The sequence below is a fragment of the Saccopteryx bilineata genome, chromosome 3 (genome assembly GCF_036850765.1).
Source record: "Saccopteryx bilineata isolate mSacBil1 chromosome 3, mSacBil1_pri_phased_curated, whole genome shotgun sequence".
NCBI lineage: Eukaryota > Metazoa > Chordata > Mammalia > Chiroptera > Emballonuridae > Saccopteryx > Saccopteryx bilineata.
Genome location: NC_089492.1, coordinates 287,899,698 through 287,921,239, shown reverse-complemented (window position 1 = coordinate 287,921,239; position 21,542 = coordinate 287,899,698). Strand labels below are relative to the sequence as shown.

The 21,542-nt window shown below is 40.2% G+C and overlaps 1 protein-coding gene across 5 annotated transcripts in view; it reads right to left on the bottom strand.

The window, feature by feature from the left end:
• RERE (arginine-glutamic acid dipeptide repeats) overlaps window positions 1–21,542 on the bottom strand; it is a 433,372-nt gene that overhangs the window by 105,976 nt on the left and 305,854 nt on the right. For all 5 annotated transcript variants that reach the window (XM_066270541.1, XM_066270544.1, XM_066270542.1 and 2 more), the window contains 3 exons: window positions 15,916–15,964; window positions 7,849–7,973; window positions 6,686–6,785 (listed from right to left, as the gene is read on the bottom strand). In XM_066270541.1, the coding sequence (XP_066126638.1) occupies window positions 6,686–6,785; window positions 7,849–7,973; window positions 15,916–15,964 (274 nt within the window). The remainder of the gene's footprint in view (window positions 1–6,685; window positions 6,786–7,848; window positions 7,974–15,915; window positions 15,965–21,542) is intronic.

The following is a 21,542-nucleotide window of genomic DNA, read 5'->3' as shown; positions in this document are numbered from 1 at the left end:
TGTTATAACGTAAATAAAACAAGGAGTTTGTCAAGATTGATTTATATAAGGTACTGTCTATAATTTATTGGATTTCCATAAAAAGAAATCATACAGCATATCATCAGCTTTTCCCATTACTGTTTTCAACATTAAAACCCTAAGAAAGGGTGAATCACCATCCTATAACCATTTAATAAAAATATCAAAACCCTGAGGGAAAAACCACCATCCTGTAACTATTTAATCATGACTGATCTGAATGGAAAAATAGTAAAAAGAGAAGAATGTAGGTAAAGGGTGCGGTGTGGAATGAATGTCAGAAGATTCCTGATCATACTTTTAGACAAACTGGAATAACAGGGCCTCCTGGCCAGGCCGTAATGGGAGCTGGAAAATACCTGACATTTGTTCAAGTCCTAAGCACTGCAGAGCTGATCCAGGGCCAGATGCTTCAGTCCAGTCCATTATGATGAACAAACAGAAAATCTGCAACTTTGAAACTATAGACTTACTACTTTAGAATCAAGGAGAGAAAGATGCAAGATGACCCTTTGAGTAGGCAACTTCACACCACTATTCTGGGTGATCCACTATGATCTGGACTTGAACCTGATTTATTTATTCATTCAATCATTCAACAATTATTTAGTGCTTCTGTACCATATACCAGGCGTCAAGCTATGGCTCAGAAAACAAAGATGATTAATAATCAATGGTTAACAAATAGTAATATTCAGAGATCAGAGATAAAAACTATGAACCTATTGAAAGCCTTGCATCCTTTGTTGAAGGAGATGTGGATATGCACAAGTAAAGAAGCAAATATACTTTCTCGAATATGCAAAAAGCGTAACCAAATGTCTAACAGCCATCTGTATTTCAGGAAGTAAAACTGTCCAAAAAGATGTGAAATCGTTGCTGCGTGATTATAAATTTTACACATATATATGAGCACACACACATATATATATATTCAGTGTTAGTGAGAGAGAGTAAACACAAAAAATACAAGTAAGCTTCTGAAAAAGAGAATTCACTATATTAAAAAATGGGAAAGATACGAAAGCACACAGAATAAAATCCAGTGTCAGTCCTGGCCGGACAGCTCGGCTGGTTGGAGCATGGTGTCGTCCTGTTATGTAAAGGTTACCAGTTTGGTTCCTGGTCAGAGTACATACAGAAACAGATAGATGTTTCTGTCTCTCTCTCTCAAATCAATCAACCAACAAATTAAATAAAAAAGAAATTCAGTATCAATTTAATAAAAGTAAGTCAGCATTATATTTTTCTAGAAAACCTTAGTCTTCAGGACCCTGCTATATTTTCTAAGTAAAAATATAAAAGTCCATTTTGGTAAAAGGTCAAATAAATGCAAGCACTTAAAGATGGCTGGATTAATCTCACTAGAAGGATCCAGGCCAACTGCATGTCATAGTGTCATGTTTATAAAACATGTAGCTAAAAGCGTGCAGAAAAGCCTAATAAAACCACATGAGAAACAAATCCAGAATAGTCTACAAAATCATTTCTATCTAAGATCTTCCAGAGGGAGCACCACTGCTCTGCCATATTTTAATAAAATATTACTTAACATAAAATTATAAATAAAACAATTTTGCATATATATGTGTTCACAATTTAAAACAGTAAAATAAAACTTAGCTTTGCTGACATACATTAAGGACCATGTCCACTGTCACTAAGAACACTCTCCTCTTTCAGTAATAGGCCAACACATCGGTTACATCATCTTCCTCTACAGCTGTTCAAAACTGTTTTTATATAAATACATTTTCCCATGAATGAGCAAACAAAGCACAACTGTGTGCCCAACTACTCTGCAAGCTCACCCTACCAAAAGCAGTAAGTCATGTGGCCATAAAAATAAGATATTTACATACCAACTACTGCTATGCTCTCCAATCTGTAATTAAGAATGTATATGTGATTCAAGTTTTACATAATCCAAGAATAATCTGCATTAAATTAAAATGGACCAAACACTTGAAATGAACGAATGGTACGTAGAGCTTGCCAGACGGGTAAATAGCAAGAAACCATTGAAGAACTAAAAGTACACAAGAGATGCACTTTAAATATAAATAAAAAGCAAGTCCATGATAAGAACTTGAAAGAAGATCCAGCATGCACAAAAGGATGAGGAAGCTAGAGTGGTTCTATTACTCTCGGACAAAACTAGGTTCAACACAGAGGGTATTACTAGACAAAGAGGAGCACACTGAAACCGTAAAGCAGCCATGCATGGAGAAAGATACATCATAAATGTTCATGTACCTAATGATACAATGTCCCAATATATATGGAGCAAAAACTAACAGAGCCAAAAAGGAGAAATAACCAAGTCTACAACCACAGTTGAAGACTTTAATGAATCTCTTAGTAACTGACAATATAACCAGATAAAAAAAATTAGAAGGGGATAAAAGACCTAAATAATAATATCAACTATTTTAAAGAAACTGATAATTTAAAACAGTGTACTCAATGACTGCAGAATATAAATTCATTAAAAGTGTACATGGAACATTCACCAAGAAAAATCACATCCTGAGCCAAGAAACACATGTCAATCGATTTCAAAAGATTGAAACCTTACTGGGTACTTTCTGACCACAACAGAACTAAATTAGAAATCAATAAGAGAGAGTGAGAGAGAGCAAGAGGAACCTCAAGTCTCTGGTAATTAAGCAATTTAATTCTAAACAATCCATAGGTAAAAGAAGAAATCACATACAGTTTTTTTTTTCATATTTTAAGAGAACGATAATGAAAAACAAACCAAAATCTGTGATAAAATCAGTTATCTAAGATCCCACTTTAGAAAGCTAGAGGAAAACTGATCAAATTAACCCAAAACAAATAGAAGAATATTAAAAATAAGCTTGGAGATCAATGAAATAGAAAATAGACAAATAGAGAAAAATCAATGAAACCAAATGCTAGCTAGCTATCTGAAAAGATCAATGTTGATAAACCTCTATTATTTAGATTAAGAGGAAACAAATGAGCAATATCAAGAATGATACTGAATGACAGAAGGGACTAGGAAATAGACACAGGTTTATTCTAAATGTAAGTGCCTAGCCTTGTTTTAAATTTTTTTTTTCCAAGACAGAGAGAGAGTCAGAGAGAGGGATAGACAGGGACAGACAGACAGGAACGGTGAGGGATGAGAAGCATCAATCATTAGTTTTTCGATGCGTGTTGCGACACCTTAGTTGTTCATTGATTGCTTTCTCATAAGTGCCTTGACCGCGGGCCTTCAGCAGACCGAGTAACCTCTTGCTCAGGCCAGCAACCTTGGGTCCAAGCTGCTGAGCTTTGCTCAAACCAGATGAGCCCACGCTCAAGCTGGCGACCTTGAGGTCTTGAACCTGGGTCCTCTGCATCCCAGTCCGACGCTCTATCCACTGTGCCACTGCCTGGTCAGGCTAGCCTTGTTTTGACTCTATCCTATACTCTAAGAAAACAGTAACTACTCACATGACAATGTAGTTATCTTTTTAATTTATTACTTAACAGAGTTCAAAACTTCCATTACTCCAAGGAAGTCAAAATAAACATTAACTTCTCACAAGACTTTTCCATTCACTTCACTTTTCATTAAAGAAAGCGCCTACAACTAAAACTCTGTGAGCTAGTACAGCAATAAAGTACAAGCCACTAAACTTTTCCATTCATCATAAAATGAGCACCAAACTCTGTCCTTTGGTGGCAGAATGAACTCGTATGACACAAGCCAAGACACTGGAGCCACCTGGGACTTTCCTTGACAAGAATTTCAAAAGTTGGGAAGGCAGCTTCACAGACATAAAAACTCATAAAACCAAAAACCCTCCGGCAATTGCTTAAGACAGGGGTCCCCAAACTACAGCCCGCGGGCCACATGTGGCCCCCTGAGGCCATTTATCCGCCCCACCGCACTTCCAGAAGGGGTACCTCTTTCATTGTGGTCAGTGAGAGAAGCATAGTTCCCATTGAAATATTGGTCAGTTTGTTGATTTAAATTTACTTGTTCTTTATTTTAAATATTGTATTTGTTCCCGTTTTGTTTTTTTACTTTAAAATAAGATATGTGCAGTGTACATAAGGATTTGTTCATAGTTTTTTTATAGTCCGGCCCTCCAACGGTCTGAGGGACAGTAAACTGGCCCCTGTGTAAAAAGTTTGGGGACCCCTGGCTTAAGAAAAAAAACTTAAGAAACTTGATACAAAGGATCATGGGCAAAATAGCTCAAATTATTTCTGTATAGAAGAACTGTTCTTACAAAAACCTCAGATAGTTTGGAATAGAAAAGGAATAAATCCAGTAAATTCAGAAAAGTGCCAAAAATACATTTAAACATGGTAACATCTTCACTATTCAGAATTCAACTGAGCTGCATAATCATGAAAGAATTTTTTCATAAAGCTTTTCTGCAAAAAACTCAACAGAAACCACGTTCATATCCAAGAGCTACTTTGACTATACATACAATGTTTAGGATACTGTGAGTTCACAGACATTTGCACCTACATCTTTCGTAGCCACTGTCTGCAGTATCACTAATCTGAGTCTCAAGTTTCCTCATTTGCAGAATATTTTGAAGGCCCCTTTTGGCTCAATCATTATTTGTTCAGAATAATGATTCCTTATAAAAACAAAACCCCTAAGTATCAAATACGTAAGAAAGTAAACAAGTATATATTTGGGAATGTAAAAAGTCATTTGGATATTTAAAACATGATATATCCATAGCAAAATCATTCAGCCACCACCATATAAGAAACTACCATGATGTTATTATGTAAACTCCAGAAACACAATTAGACTAGAAATAAAAAATAAAAAAAATCAATCTTGTATCGTATATTCAGATACCTACACGTTTCCTTGAAAGCAAGCTGTGTAGTACAAAGATCCTCAAACTGGGAAACTGGGTTACTTTTTACCCTTCATTATGAACTTTCTGGGTTCAACAAGTCATCTGGCCTTTGTAAGTCTTGAATTATTTTATCTATTTAGAAACTGGAACAGATGATCTCCTAAGTCCCTTCCAACTATAATGAGCTCTCAAGAAAAACAAAAAGGGTGCTTAGGCCCTGGCTGGTTGGCTCAGTGGTAGAGCATTGGCCTGGCATGTGGATATCCCAGGTTCGATTCCTGGTCAGGGCACACGGCAGAAGCGACCATCTGCTTCTCCAGCCTCTCACTATTATCTCTCTCTCTTCCCCTCCAGCAGTCATGGCTGGATTGGAGTGAGTTGGTCCTGGGGTTGAAGATGGCTCAGTGGCCTCGGCCTCTAGGGCAAAGAAAAAGCTTCCTTGCACGGAGCAATGCCCCAGATGGGAAAAGCATCGCCCTGTAGGGGGCTTGCTGGGTGGATCTCAGTCCCGGGCATGCCGGAGTCTGTCTCTGTCTCCCCTCCTCTTACTTCATAAAAAATAAATAAATAAAAATTTTAAAAATTAAAAAGGGTATTTAAATTACATTTAGTTAATCATCAGAAGAGTTTCACAGCCTCATGCTCAATATCCTATGTAAATATATACACAACAATCTAGACTAATTTTTAATATATCAAAAACCCATAAAAATTCATTACTACTTCTTCAGATTTAATGATTTCATATTAGTAACTAGATAAAGAATCATTTCTTTTTTAAAAAGTATTTTTTTTATATTTTATTCATTTCTAGAAAGAGAGGGGAGAGAGAGAGAGAGAGAGAAAGGGGGAGGAGCAGGAAGCATAAACCTATGTGCCTTGACCAGGCAAGCCCAGGGATTCGAACCGGCAACCTCAGTATCCCAGGTTGACACTTTATCCACTGTGCCATCAGAGGTCAGGCCAAGAATTATTTCAAGAAACTTTAAAATATATTGTTTCCTAAATAGCCCTACAGGAAGGACATCATCTCAAGTCAAAAAGAAGTATCCAAAAAAGTGAACTAGTCTGAGTAATCACATCGTCTGTGGAGATGGGTTTTGTCTGAGCTGTTGTGCGTGGTAAGGTTAAACCAGATGAGTAATCATGGTGGGATTTCATGCAACCAACTCAGTACCTTTAGGCTCGCTTGTTATAGTTTACTTTAGATTCTTTTATGGATTATTTTTAAAGCTTATATAATCATGTGAACTATTGAATGGTTACAAAGTCAAATCCATTAAGAAAAATATGTTCAGAGAAGTCTATCCCCTCCAGTCCTTCCATGCACTTTGAACACAGGGTCTCAGACAGAGACGGCACTGTTGACCATAACAGAGCACAGTCCCTGGATCCAATTCTTGGGTGTATGACCTTGGATCACAACTTAATTGCTCTAAACTATTTCCTTGTGTTTGCAATAGTGATAACAGTATTTAAGAGGGGTGTAGTAAGCAGTAAATAAGATCATCTATGCGGAGTATTCAGCCTTGTGAGATCTGATCAAGATTAATCACAAGCCCTAGAGCTCACCTGGGGCAGGGCCAGGAGTTCAGGCTCAGGGTAGGAGATGAGCCTGGAGATGCCCCACCCTGGCCTAAGGTCATGGAGTCCAATGGCCATGACCACAACTCTTCCTTCAATCCCAGCACCACACCACTGTACTCACTCCTAAGATTCTAGGCTCCTCCATGTTCCATGCCCATCACATGTTCCCAACAGTCAGCACAAGAAAAAAGGAACTTTCTTCCCACCCGGCATGACTTCGAAAGACTCACAGTGTTCAGAGCGTTGAGCGTGGTATCATCCCGAGATGCTGCCACACAGCCATCTTCTGTGGAGCCCCCGTCACACATGCCCGCAAACGCCGCCATGCTCCTTGGAAGATAGGAAGGGAAAGCATCAGTACAGAAAGTTTAACCCTCAGTGATCAGTGCACATTTCCAGTCCAGACCAATCCTGTTACCACATGCATGGCAAATCAGGGTTCTCAGTCCTACTTCTGCTCTTGTTTTAAAAAGAAAAATTATTTAAGTTCCCGTACAATTCACCCTTCACTCACTCAGAAAGAAAAATGTTATTTTTACTCATGTCTATTCTTGTTATTCTTCCCGTGCTTTATCAGTACTGAGACGTTAATTTTCAGAGCATGAGTGACCTAAAACTATTAGCCACAACAATTGGCTAGATGGCAATCTCTTGAAAGAAAAGTCCCCAAAAAGCATATGAAATTAAATCCTCTGAAAACTTTACTTAATTCCTTTCATGCTGTACATCAGGTGCCTTTAGGTGAACTAATAGTAAAAAAGCGATACAGAGAGGTCTCTGCAGTCACCCCCTCAGCGACAGCACCCTCAGCTCGTGTGACCCTGTGCAGTGCAGCCCCGTTTCCGTGGTTTGTTGCACACGGTTGATGTTACTACAGTGAGTCAAAACCTCGCTGCAGACAAAGGCAGGCCTCAGCCTGCACCACGAGTGTCAGGGACAGATCTGAACTTCTCTTCTGTTGTTCCAGCACTGGTAGGTTAGCAAGTTCTCATGTAGGTTAGCCGCAAAACCTCATGCTCAGGCCGGCACCAGTGAACAGCCAGGAGCTGGGAAATCTGTACCCAGATGTTAGGACGGGCTGGAAGGCCCAGCTACTCAGTGTGCTGAGGAGTATGGCAGTCGCCTGTGTGGCGTTAAATGGCATCCTTCTGAAGAGTCCCAAACCTTGGTGTGGGACAGACACAGTAAGAAGAAAAAAGCGACTTTCCCGTGGCAGAATCACCCCTCTCCATTGAGAAGGATCAAGGCTCTGATTATAAAGGGGACAATAAAATTAAAGTCAGAGGCTGCCTGATATATAAATAACATTTCAGGGGACAGGAGAAAGTTTATTGCCTACTAATCAATTCAGATGACTTCATCTAAAAAGCAGGATCGGGTGAACGCTGATTACCTTGCTGCCCTCAAGTACATCAGGAGGTCACAGTCGTTAACTCCAGGCATCCAGACCAGCTCCTCATGTTGGGTCACAGTGTCACCATCTGGAGAAGGGAATGGTTGCAAATCGGGAAGTTTGGCCTAGAAGACAGAGATGAGAAAGTCACAGCCAGCCCCAGGAAGGCCCTCAGGCAGCCGGGAAGGGACACCTACTCCCTGCACCTGCGGGCAGCATTGAACCCCCCCACCCCTACCCCTACGTCACCGACAACGCCCGTGACATACCACAGGGTCATCCTGGGACTCCAGATTTCACAACGGGCCCCTTAACCTCTGCTCAGGGAGCAGTAAACAGTGTCAAAGTTAAACCACGGCCAGCAAAGTTCAAAGAATGGAACAGAAATGGACATGTGTGAATAAATAAAAAAGTGTCTCAGAAGATTACAGCGCCTTGATAAAGAAAGAACAAACACACACTTCTAATATAATAAGTCTACAAAGAGCTACAAATAATGAAATCTCACCTAATGATATATGGATAAAATATTAAATGAACTACTCTGTTCAATTTATGCTTTTCTCAAAAGAGTCCATTTGAGTCACAGTCAACATTAAAAAAAAAGACACAGAATGGAGTTAACATTAAAAACAGCTGAACAACTGACGGGGCAGAAACTAGGGGAGCAGTAGCTGCTCATGCAGGGGCAGGAGGGAGCTTTCTGAGGTGACAGAAATGTTCTGCGTCTTAATAGGAACTGTCTCAGCAGACCGAACGGAAGACATAATATACATACAGTTCACTGTATGTACAGTACAATAAAAAAAGCTTAAAACTATTTTAACATCAGTGTTCAACAACCAAGACTCGAAGTCAGCTCTGGTTTCAAGATTCAAATACCTCAAGCATTTTCTCATCCTCACTAGGCTGGGGCAAAATAAGCAGGTACTACCACAGCCATCAGAGATCTGTGAAAAGTCAACCATGTGCAAGACATACATGTCCTTATTTTCTTAAAACGTGAACATGGACACATTAGTCTAATATTTTAAACCAGTGGTTCTCAAACTTTTTGAAGTCGGGCACATTTAAAATCCTACAAATAATTGTAGGAGCACTATATACAAATTTCTGAGAAATATGTTATAATAATTAAGTCAAATATTAAAGAAAAAAATATAAAGTCCAACTGTGCTTTTATGGTAATTAAATGAAATAAATACGACAAAATTAAACTTATTCTGACATTAAAAAACATTTTTATGTTAATTTTTAGTTATGCTTTTTAGAATTCATAAAAAAGAGAAGTTAAAATATAAAAAATGACAAAAATTATTATTATTTTTTTTTTACAGAGACAGAGAGTCAGAGAGAGGGATAGACAGGCATAGACAGGAATGGAGAGATGATAAGCATCCATCATTAGTTTTTCCTTGCGCATTGCGACACATTATAGTTGTTGATTGATTGCTTTCTCATATGTGCCTTGACTAAGGGGCTACAGCAGACCGAGTAACCCCTTGCTTGAGCCAGCAACCTTGGGTCCAAACTGGTGAGATTTTGCTCAAACCAAATGAACCCGCGCTTAAGCTGGCGACCTTGGGGTCTCGAACCTGGGTCCTCAGCATCCCAGTCTGATGCTCTATCCACTGTGCCACCACCTGGTCAGGCTATCTTTTTATATACAGTGTGTTTTTAAAGTCATGGTGCACTTTTGACCGGTCACAGGAAAGCAACAAAAGACAACAGAAATGTGAAATCTGCACCAAATAAAAGGAAAACTCTCCCAGTTTCAGACCTATTCAGTGCAGTTCGATGTGGGCTCATGAACAGATTTTTTAGGGCTCCTTAGGTAGCTATCCTGTATAGCCTCTACAGACTTGTCACTGACTGATGGCCTACCAGAATGGGGTTTCTCCACCAAACTGCTGGTTTCCTTCAACTGCTTATCTCACCGAGTAATGTTATTCCTATGTGGTGGCGCTTCGTTATAAATGCGCCGATATTCATGTTGCACTTTGGTCACGGATTCGAATTTAGCAAGCCACAGAACACACTGAACTTTCCTCTGTACCGTCCACATCTCGACTGTCATGGCCGTGGGCTGCTCCGCTGTATACACAGTGTTACATCATCATCTGTGCATGAGCACATGCTGCCACATCATCCTATAGAAACTGGGAGGGTTTTCCTTTTATTTTTTTAAATTAATTAATTAATTTATTTATTCATTTTTAGAGAGGAGAGAGAGGCACAGAAAGAGAAGGGGGGAGGAGCTGGAAGCATCAACTCCCATATGTGCCTTGACCAGGCAAGCCCAGGGTTTTGAACCGGCGACCTCAGCACTTCCAGGTCGACACTTTATCCACTGCGCCACCACAGGTCAGGCAGAGGGTTTTCCTTTTATTTGGTGCAGATTTCACATTTCTATCATTTTTTGTTGCCTTCCTGTGACCGGTCAAAAGTGCACCATGACTTTACAGACACACTGTATATAGATACATTTTTAGTAAGAGTTATAGTAAATTCGACATGTCCTGTCATAAATGTGTTAAGTTTTTTCATTCTTGTGTTTATGAGAAACACGAGCCTGATATGTCCTAGCAATTTCTTCAATGTTTAGCATATATTTGAAAAGCAAACTCTCATTTCCTCATCAATACATTGAAGAATTCCTCTCTTTTTACTCTTAATTGTGTTGAGGGTGGAAAATTCTAATTCACATAAATAGGATGTTGAAAATTATAGTAAAATGTTCAAAACTTTTTTAGATATTGCCACATATTCTTCTTTTATAGAAATTCAAAAGGCTTCAAGAGACAATTCCTTATGTTTAATCATCAATCCAAAACCCCCACCATACATATCATCTTAACTTTACACCAAACAAAGGATAGAAGAAACTTGCCTCCAGGGAAGTCTTCCGAGGAACATGGGGGGTAGTTTCAACAATCCAGCCCCACAGCTTAACAGCCTTTTGCAACCTAATCAGGCAAGTGAGGTGGGGGGTTGTGCAGACTGTCAGTTTACAGCCAATTCCCTATACCTCTGTCCCCCCAAAATCAAAACTACAAAACCCTGTTGGTTTTTTGGTATCCACAGGCACATATTTCTCTGGAATACCATAGGGCACACCTGGAAATCTTCTAGGTGCACCAGTGCGCCCTGGCGCACACTTTGAGAACCACTGTTTTAAACTAAGAGCTCCAGTTTTAAAGCTCCAGTGTCCACAGAACCCAGGCAAAAATATAAATGAATTAAGCTGGCTTAGTATAAGGCAGCACTGTCTAACAGAACTAAACTGAGAGCCACATGACTCAGTTCAATATTGTAGTGTCCACAGTACAGAAAACGCCACACCCGGATTTGGACCAGCCCCTTCTGAGTGCTCACAGCCGCATGTGGCAGTGGCTCTGGTATCGGTGTGCAGGGAGTAGGTCCGAAGGAGTGACTGGAACCAGAGTGAAATGAAGAGAGCTGCCCGTCCTGAGAATGCTGCCATTCAGAAGTAAGAACCAGCAGCTGCACACTGTCTAACTTTTCCAAAGTCCAAAAATCTTGACTATTATGTGAAAGTTCATGGTTTTAATGTTAGTTTTTTTGAGTTTTTAAAATAATTGTATGGCAGAACACTTCATTGCTTGCTTGTTCCTTGCCATATGTGCCTTGACTGGGCAAGCCCAGGGTTTCGAACCAGCGACCTCAGCGGTCCAAGTCAACACTTTATCCACTGCGCCACCACAAGTCAAGCGTATGTTTGACTTTGGAGCCATGTAAATATTTTACATAATTATAAAAACAAAATTAAGTTTAAAAATCAATAGTCCCTTAAAAACTCTAAAGCAAAATGAAACAAATGTACTTAAACTATGCACTGAGTTGGTTCCCCTTTAGGAACTATTTCAAGTAAATTTAAAATGTATTAGTTTTGCCTATGCAGCCCTAGTGGGACATATCCTAAGGCCAAAAAAAAAAAAAATGTTAACACTAAACTGTTTCCAATAATCATATTATTTCTATCAGTGTGAGTCTTGTTATTTTTGACCTGTATATATGTTTTATGGATTAAAGCAAATACTCATGTTGGTTGTCATTTAAAAATAGGATTTGAGATAGAAGAAAAAGATACAAATTTGGATGAAAGAAAAATAAGATGAGCATAAGGTCTACATACAATTTTGAATTTGAATTGGCAGTATCAGAAGGAAGCCATGATATATTTTATCTTCAAAAAAGACAAAAAGCGCCTGACCTGTGGTGGCGCGGTGGATGGAGCGTCGACCTGGAAATGCTGAGGTCGCCGGTTTGAAACCCTGGGCTTGCCTGATCAAGGCACATATGGGAGTTGATGCTTGCTGCTCCTCCCCCTGTCTCTCTCTCTCTCTCTCTCTCTCTCTCTTTCTGTCTCTCTCTCCTCTCTAAAATGAATAAAATTTTAAAAAAAGATAAGCATCTTTAAAAAAAAAAAAGACAAAAAGCATATTTCTGAATCTGTTTCCTAAAAAGACCTGGAAATACATAATAATGAACACCCCTGCAATCAAAGAAAATAAGTCCCACTGAAATAATGAGGGCTCCTGTGAGAAAAGTTTAATTCCAGGTCTGAGGTAGAGAATGGACAAGATGAGACATTACAGTCGTGTCATGCCAGGTAAGAGGAACCTACCAAACTCCACTAGGGTTGAGTCAAAAGGACACAGAAGATAGCAGGGAGAGATACCTATCTATCCCCAAAATAGAAAACTGAATCATCAAGACTAACTGCAACTGTTTAGCAGATACTAGATAATTTTATATCCAGTGGTCACCACCGCAAGATGTTGGGGAACCAACTCTATTTTGAAAACTGGTAAATAGAGGAGAGAGTCTAGCATTAATCCTGACTTTCCTATGTGATGCAGGGAATCAAATATCAAGAAGGAAGCTTCACATAATCACTAATAACTCAAGGAATGACCAGATTAGAGTATTGCCATTTTGAGATCCCTAACTAAAACAGTGGACCTAAGTAACAAGCAAAGGCTGCAAATCATCATTAAAAGACACCTGTGCCTCCTCCTAGATGCAAAGAGCACCCCTCCTCCTGCCAGGAGAGGTCACCAAACTAGAATGTGATTAACTCTCTAGACTTAACTACTAATTTCCAAGATACACCAAGGACAAGGGAACAAGTTTAATGACACATAAAGATTCAATCAGCCAAATCCAGACTGTGGGACATCCTACAGGACAAAACACTCTGCTTCAACACATACATTGAGAGGGGGAGAAGAATATGAGAATCATGACTTAAAAGAGACTTATGACCATTATCCACCAGTTGTAATACATGACTTATTGAGATTCCCATTTAAACTGTAATACCAAAAAAAAAAAAAAAAAGTGAGAGATAATTAGGGAAATCTGGACATAGTAGACATTTGAATATTAAGAAATAGCTCATTTTTATTAGGTGTGATATATTATGATTGTTTTTTTAAAGCTGAGATATTTACAAGTGAATGATATAATTCTGATTCATTTCAAAATAATGGTGGAAGAAGTGTGAGAAAAAATAAACAAGTTCTACTAATAGTAAGTGTAAAAGCTGAGTAATAAGGATTAAGGGGGTTTATTGTACTAATCTTTCCTTATTTTTGCATATGTTACTATTTTACCTAATAACAGAGTTAAAAATTTTAAGAAGGTAAATGTTGCCAACTCATAAGAAGATCCTGTTATATTTGGTGCTCCAAAACATTTCTTTTTGAAGGTATACCGTACAAAATTTACATCAAATCTGACATAAAATAAATATCTGATCTTAAATAAAAGTACACAAAAATCCAAATATAGTTTATCTGTTCATTTCCAAGAACTTAAAATTCTCACAAAAATTAGGGGATATTTTATCGCTTAATATTCATTTTGAAATATCCTCTAATTTTTGTGAGCAGTATATTTAAGAACCACTTTTTTTGTTACTGTAGGGAGGAAAAAAATCTGTAAAATAAAACTCTAATACAAAGATCTCAAGGCAATGCAAAAATCAAGGAGGGAGGAAAATTAGGTGTGAAAATACAGCGAGAAGAGAGAGCAGAGGGAGAGGTAAGTGAGTGGTACCGGGCTGGTGCTGGGTCCTCGGCCCAAAGGCGGAGAAGATACAGAGGCGAGGTGGCACAGCCACACCTAACAGGTCACACTAAAGAAAGGGTACAGGGCAGGTCCTTCTGTTCCCTGTCATTTCACTATAATGTTGGTGATATGCCACAGAAACCTAACTTTTGTCTGCTTGAATCCGCCTACGGTAAATCTGTTCCACCACACGTCGTTTCACTCAGTCACAGAATCTGTCACAATGTTACGTGAGGACTTACTGTACTCGACCAAGCAGACAGACAGTGAGGGGAGTGTCTCTTCAGCTTCTTTCTGCTTACCTCAGTTATAACACTGGTTCTAGTAATTAGAGGTCCCTGATGATTTCTGTGTTTGGGTTTTAATATTCCTTCATTGCTTTCTCATTACGAAGTTAATATAGGTTTTTAACAAAACGAATGACATACAAGAAATACTCAAAACTAGGTAGAAAAATGACTAACTAGGTAGACTAATAAAACCTCTATACTCTTAGAAGTCACCTGTATTTCACGTCTCTAGCATGTGTTGGCCATAGTGGCTGACTCCCCTACATCCATTCCAACTCAAATGACATTCCATGCCAATCATGCTAAATCCCTTTTCCTCATGGTTTAGAAATGGACACATGACCTAATCCATACCAATGAGATGTGAAGACTAAGGGAGACCTGGGAGTTTTCCTTGCTTCTAAGGGGAAAAGAAAGATGATCTCTTTCCTCCTCGCAACACCTGCTATATTTTATTCACTATAAGGTCCACTGTTGTTTTATGCCTATTCCATTATAATCACACCAGAGTATGTACAATAAAGTCTGTCAGAGATAATAAAATATGGAGAAAAGAAGTGCATCTGAGGACCAGTGAAATTAGGCTACTGGCCTAAGAAAAAGCCAACCCACAGGGGACAGCCAAGCACCAGGAGAATCATGGGGAAGCAGAACCTGGTCCTGTCTGACCAAAAGGTGACAATATGTGGGACCATAAACAGCCAAGTTCAGCCCAAGATTTCTGCTCCTGTCTATTAAAGCATCCTAACTGATAGACCAAAGAAAGAGATGACACCAGAGTTTTAGTAAACCGAGTAAAACATGAGAGGGCATAGGTCACAACAAAACATACTTCCCACTGACAAGTATCTTTTTTTTTTTTTAATTCATTTTAGAGAGCAGAGGGAGAGACAGAGAGAGAAGGGGGGAGGAGCTGGAAGCATCAACTCCCATATGTGCCTTGACCAGGCAAGCCCAGGGTTTCGAACCGGCGACCTCAGCATTTCCAGGTCGACACTTTATCCACTGCGCCACCACAGGTCAGGCCCACTGACAAGTATCTTAACTTGATTCTTGAGTTTTAAAAAAGTTAACAAGTATGCTCATCAACAGGTGACTAGATATAAACAAATGTGTTACACATAACGACTGACTATTCAGCATTAGAAAGGAATGAAATGTCCACACGTTACAACACAGACGCACCCTGAAGACATTATGCTAAGGAACATGAGCCAGACACAAAGGACAATCCTGTGTGATTTCACTGATACGAAAGATCTAGAGCAGGAAAATTTATACAAACAGAAATTAGAGATGTCGATGCCAGGGACTGAAGGGGGAAGAATGAAGAGTTAGTGTTTAATTAATGGGTACAATTTCAGTTTGGGAAATTGAAAAAGTTCTGGAAGTTAGTGGTAATGACTGCACAATATGAATATAATTAATGCCACTTAATTGTGCACTTAAAATGGCTAGAATGATAAATTTTACACTTATACATTTTACCATAATTAAACAACAAAAGTATGAAGTAATTTGAGGAGGAAAAAAAAAACCCCTCTGCATTTGTATAAAAAATTCCTGTAGAGATAACAACAGTTCCAAGTTGCTGCTCAACAGAATAAAAGGGCCGGTAGAATACTAGAATACTAAGAAATAAAAACCTACTAAAGAAGCTAATAAAACTTTAGCGCTTTACCTGATGGCTAGGACCAACACGAATTTCCCCCTGGGTACTGTTCAGTCTCCTGTTATGAAAAGAATAGATTTGGTTAGCACGTATAGTTTTAGCATAAACATTCACATACTTTTCAAGGAAACTGACTTCAAATAAATGAGGTATAACTAGGAAGAATGCACCATTTCTAATGGTTCCTTGTACGTGTACCCCCCCACACACACACACATCTCTTAAAACTCCGTCAATGCAGCCATAACTTCACCCATCATTCATCCACACCACAGAGAGACGCACAGGCCTATAGGATAATCCCAAAAGAAGCTTCCTCTTTTCAAAACATTTCAGGGTGCCCTACAATAAACCTTATTAAAACATAAACAAGATAACTTATGGTTCCTAGCACACATGCTAGGTCATTCGCTCATTCATTCTTTCCACAAAATATTTATTAAGTACCTACTATAAGCCAAAAATTATCTTAGGTGTTGGGGATAAACCAATGAACAAAATAATGTCCTTGCCTTCTTGGAATGTGTATTCTCATTCAGGTTAAGAAACAAACAAAACAAAACAAAAACCACAGAAATAAATAATAGGTCAGATGATAAGAAGGGCTAAGGAATTAAGTAGATGGATCGAGCATTGGCCCAGTGTATGAACGTCTCGGTTCAAGTCCTGGTCAGGGATCACAGGAGTAATGACCATCTGCTTCTCTCCCCACTTCTTTCCCCCTTCCACAGCCAGTGGCTCAACTGGCTGGTTCGAGCATGGCCTGGATGCTGAGGATAGCTTGGTTGGTCTGAGCACAACAGCCTTACGTGCTAAAAATAGCTCAGTCCTCAAGCATCGGCCCCAGATGGCTTGCCAGGTGGATCCTGGTTGGGGCGCATGTGGGAGTCTATCTGTCTTCTCTCCTCTCACCTAAAAAAAAAAGATGTGAGGGAATGAGCCCAGCTAACTGCAAATTGTGGAGCTTCTCCTGGTCTTTCAAGCTCATGTCTCCTGTTGCAGCTGCGCTATGATGGCAGCAGTGGTATGCAGGGCCAGGCTCCACCAGCGGCTGTTTCCACACAGGAACCACAGTGCCAGATCCCACAGCTCATCTTCTCATCTTGGTTTCACACAGAAGGAGCCAGGGTATCTGGCATTCTGGTTAATTTCCATTTTCTTTACCATTTTCTTGAGGAAGGCACCATGATGGGTCCTGCGTTCAACGGTGTTTCGAGCTTTCTAGGTGTGTTTAGCCCTGTCGCTGCAAACTAGGTCAGAGCCCAGAGAGAGCCGGTCTATGCCACTCTTACTGCACCTGCAAGGCCCACCCTCCTTTGCTCCAAATCCTAACCACCAGGTTCCTTTTAAAAAGCACTATTTCCAAGAAACCTCACTTGATGTCCTCCCCATTGTACTCCACACCCCCGCAAGTGTGCGGAGAGTCTTCCTCCTTTCACTCCTTCATGACAAACAGTTACTGGGTACCCTTTCCGTCCCTGGCTGTGCGCAGTCCTTCCTGGCGCACCGTGGAGAACAGAGCAACGCAGCCCCTGCCCTGCCAGGACTCCCAGTTCATATGACACTTCCACTGCTGAATCTGTTAAAGTGAATTTTGAAAAACTATTATTTCCTTCAAAGGCCTTGGGTCCAGCACTTCCTTCTTTTAATTCAACAAATTTTTCTCAGGAAGAGTCTTATTTTGGCCAAGGTAGCCAATAGACATGACAAAGGAGAGACAAGTAACAAAAAGAAAAGATGTGTCTCCAGTACTTATAAGCTTACAACCCCTCTACCTGGGGAGCTAGTATCCACCCCCAAGACACCAGAACAGGGCCAACCACATTCAGAGCACAGAACACTTTAGGAGAAACAGAACAAAACTGACATGGCGAGTGACCAAAACTAGGCAGGCTTCAGGGAGAAACAGTCCATGAACAGGTTAAGTTCCAAAGAGGACTCTGAAGGAGAAAATAAACACAGCAGAGAACGTCCCACGTGGGAGTAAAGCCCAGCCAATGTGCAGGCTGAACGGCAGAGGGGGGGTGGTGGTAGAAAAAGACGATATGAAGGGCTGACTTTTAAAATATAAGTCATCTTCACATCTTCAGTAGGCAAATGGGACGCTGAAAAACAGAAGCTACAAGGTGGACTGTTCTAGCAGGTTTCTGTACCAGCTACCAGAAGCTGTTTTAGGAGGCATGGAGAAGAACCAATGGGCCAGGAGGCTACTTTAATCACCAGTACTTCTTTAAGAAAAGCAAGCAGTCGGCATTCCCAATTTCCCTTCTAACTTGTCCCTTTGTTTCATAACTAGCTAAGAGCCAAACTAGCTGCCAAAAGCTCTCTCCCTTTATTTCTAAATACTTTCCAAATGCCTGCCTGCCTGCATGTAAGTTGAGCCAAAATGTATCATCTCAGAAAGCTTCAGCCACAGCCCATCCAGTAATCTGTAGCCACAGCTCAACTCGCACGTTGTTCTAGGTCTGTGTTATGCCAAGCCCCTCAAGTGGCTGGTTATGAAAACATTTCCCCATCACTGCCTACATACACTGCTAAGTCCTTCATAAATCCAAGACAAACATTCCTGGTTCCTTTCAGTTTAACACTTTTTCTTTTTTTGTGTTTTTAATTTTTAAAAATATTATAATAAGCCAATATCATATTTAGCTAAAAAAAACCTGTACTAGGCCCTGGCCGGTTGGCTCAGCGGTAGAGCGTCGGCCTGGCGTGCGGGGGACCCGGGTTCGATTCCTGGCCAGGGCACATAGGAGAAGCGCCCATTTGCTTCTCCACCCCCCCCCCCTTCCTCTCTGTCTCTCTCTTCCCCTCCCGCAGCTAAGGCTCCATTGGAGCAAAGATGGCCTGGGCACTGGGGATGGCTCCTTGGCCTCTGCCCCAGGCGCTAGAGTGGCTCTGGTCTCGGCAGAGCGACGCCCCGGAGGGGCAGAGCATCGCCCCCTGGTGGGCAGAGCGTGGCCCCTGGTGGGCGTGCCAGGTGGATCCTGGTCGGGCGCATGCGGGAGTCTGTCTGACTGTCTCTCCCCGTTTCCAGCTTCAGAAAAATGCAAACAAACAAAAAAAAAACCTGTACCACAATAAAAACAAAACCCCCAAATACTTATTGAATAGAATTACTTATATCTTAATTATCTGTGTAAAAATGGAAGCGAATAATTAGTCATACTGCTAATAATGATAAAGGTGAGACCAAAAAGCGTGCTGAGGTATCTTAAGAGCCTAAATTGGAAACAGTTTTCCTCCTTTATGTTAATACTCATGAAGGTTACTATAAGGTAAGTACAAAATAACGTAAATAAAGGAAAAACAAAGACCCTTTAAAAAAAAAAAAAAACAGGCCCTGGTCGGTTGGCTCAGTGGTAGAGTGTCGGCCTGGCGTGCAGGAGTCCCGGGTTCAATTCCTGGCCAGGGCACACAGGAGAGGTGCCCATCTACTTCTCCACCCCTCTCCCTCTCCTTCCTCTCTGTCTCTCTCTTCCCCTCCCGCAGCCAAGGTTCCATTGGAGCAAAGTTGGCCCGGGTGTTGAGGATGGCTCCATGGCCTCTGCCTCAGGAGCTAGAATGACTCTGGTTGCAACAGAGCAACGCCCTAGATGGGCAGAGCACCGCCCCCTGGTGGGCATGCCAGGTGGATCCCAGTCGGGCGCATGCGGGAGTCTGTCTGACTGCCTTCCCGTTTCCAACTATAGAAAAATACAAAAAAACCCCAAAACAAAACAAAAAAAACCAAAAACATTTAAAGCCTGACCAGGTGGTGGCACTGTGGATAGAGCACCGACCTGGGACGCTGAGGACCCAGGTTCAAAACCACGAGGTCACCAGCTTGAGTGTAGGTAGGATCAAAGACACAACCCATGCTTACTGGCTTGAGCAAGGGGTCACTGGCTCAGCTGGAGCCCTGCGGTCAAGGCAAGTATAGAAAGCAATCAATGAACAACTAAAGTGCCACAGCTATGAGCTGATGCTTCTCATCTCTCTCTATCTGTCTCTTTCTCTCGTTAAAAACAGACAAAAAAGGGAGACACATTCAGGAGAACACTTGTAACTATGTAAACACAACAAATTAAAATCAATTTTTAAAAAGACCAAAAAATTTTAAAAATCAATTTTTTTTTACAATTTATTTATTTTTTTACATTTTATTTATTCATCTTTTTAGAAGGAGGAGACAGAGAGAGAGAAAGAGACAGAGAGAGGAAAGAGATAGAAAGAACAGAGGGAGGAGCAGGAAGCATCAACTCCCATATGTGCCTTGACCAGGCAAGCCTGGGGTTTCGAACTGGCGACCTCAGCATTCCAGGTCGACGCTTTTACCCACTGCGCCACCACAGGTTAGGCCAAAAATCAATTTTTACAACAAAAACATTCCTTAATCATATTTAACTTTCAAATATTAGGGTTTCACACTAAAAGATATAACAGTTATTTCTGAGCAGGATTAGTATCCTAGGTAAGCAGACACTGGCATCAGCTATCATATCCAGAAACTCCCAAATATAGAATAAATGGAAGAAATACTTTTTGGGTCCATATAAAGAGGTAGACAGCAACACAACCTATTACGGAGAACTGGCTGCATCCGACAGAAAAACTGTCAGACTATGAACTAAAGATGAAAGACAGGAAGCAGGCTTTGTGAGAAACTGCCAGTATCCAACTGTACCTGAGATCTACAGAACAATCTTCTTTTGACAGTATCCAAACTCTACTTTAAATTAAACACTCCTCCCCTGCTCCCTTTCTTCCTGAATGCTCCTTTTGGGGCTCACACTGCACTGTCAGAGAAGAATAATCTCCTATGGCTAATGTGGGCATTCCCATCTCCACCCACTCTGGGACCATCAGCTTCCAGAGTACAAAATCTGAGAATAAATTCACTTGTTGCATCCCCTAGAAGCTAACAGAGTTCCTACTTGTCATTAGTATGCATTCAGGACAAACTAAAAGTTCCTTAACTGCATGAATATCTCTGGACTACTAAGATGCAAAACTGGACAAAAATCACCAGGAATTATTAATTTATATGTAGTATCAACAGTTTATAGAAAACACTCAATAATCACAGGCTGATTGCTACATTTTTTCTCTTAGGTAACAAAACAATTCTCAAACTTTTTGGTCTTAGATCCCTTTACAGTCTTTAAATTACTAAGCATCCCAAGTAAATCGTTTTTGAGAAATTTCAAAATATTTATTTATTCATAGCAATTAGCTCATTACATATTAACATGCATGACTTTTTTTTATGAAACATGATTGTACTTACACAAAAACCTTAGTGAAAATAAAGGCACTGTTTTACATTTCCGCAGATCTCTTTAATGAAAGACAGCTGAGTTCTCCTATCTGTTCTACATTCAGTTTATTGCAACATGTTGTTTTTGTTAATGTATAGGGGAATTTAGCCTCTTACAGATATGCAAATGAAAAAAAAAGAATCTTTTAATACCTTTTTCAGAACTGTAGACATTCTTTCTGATACTACACATAAAGCTCACAAGTGATTATTTCTCAAAGGTTTTTGTACAATGTGAACCTAAAACCTTACAAAGATCTTTCAGACTCCTTTAAGATCCATTTGTCTGTCTTGGACTTTGGATGGATCTTCTATCCACACATGATTTTATAATGTGGCT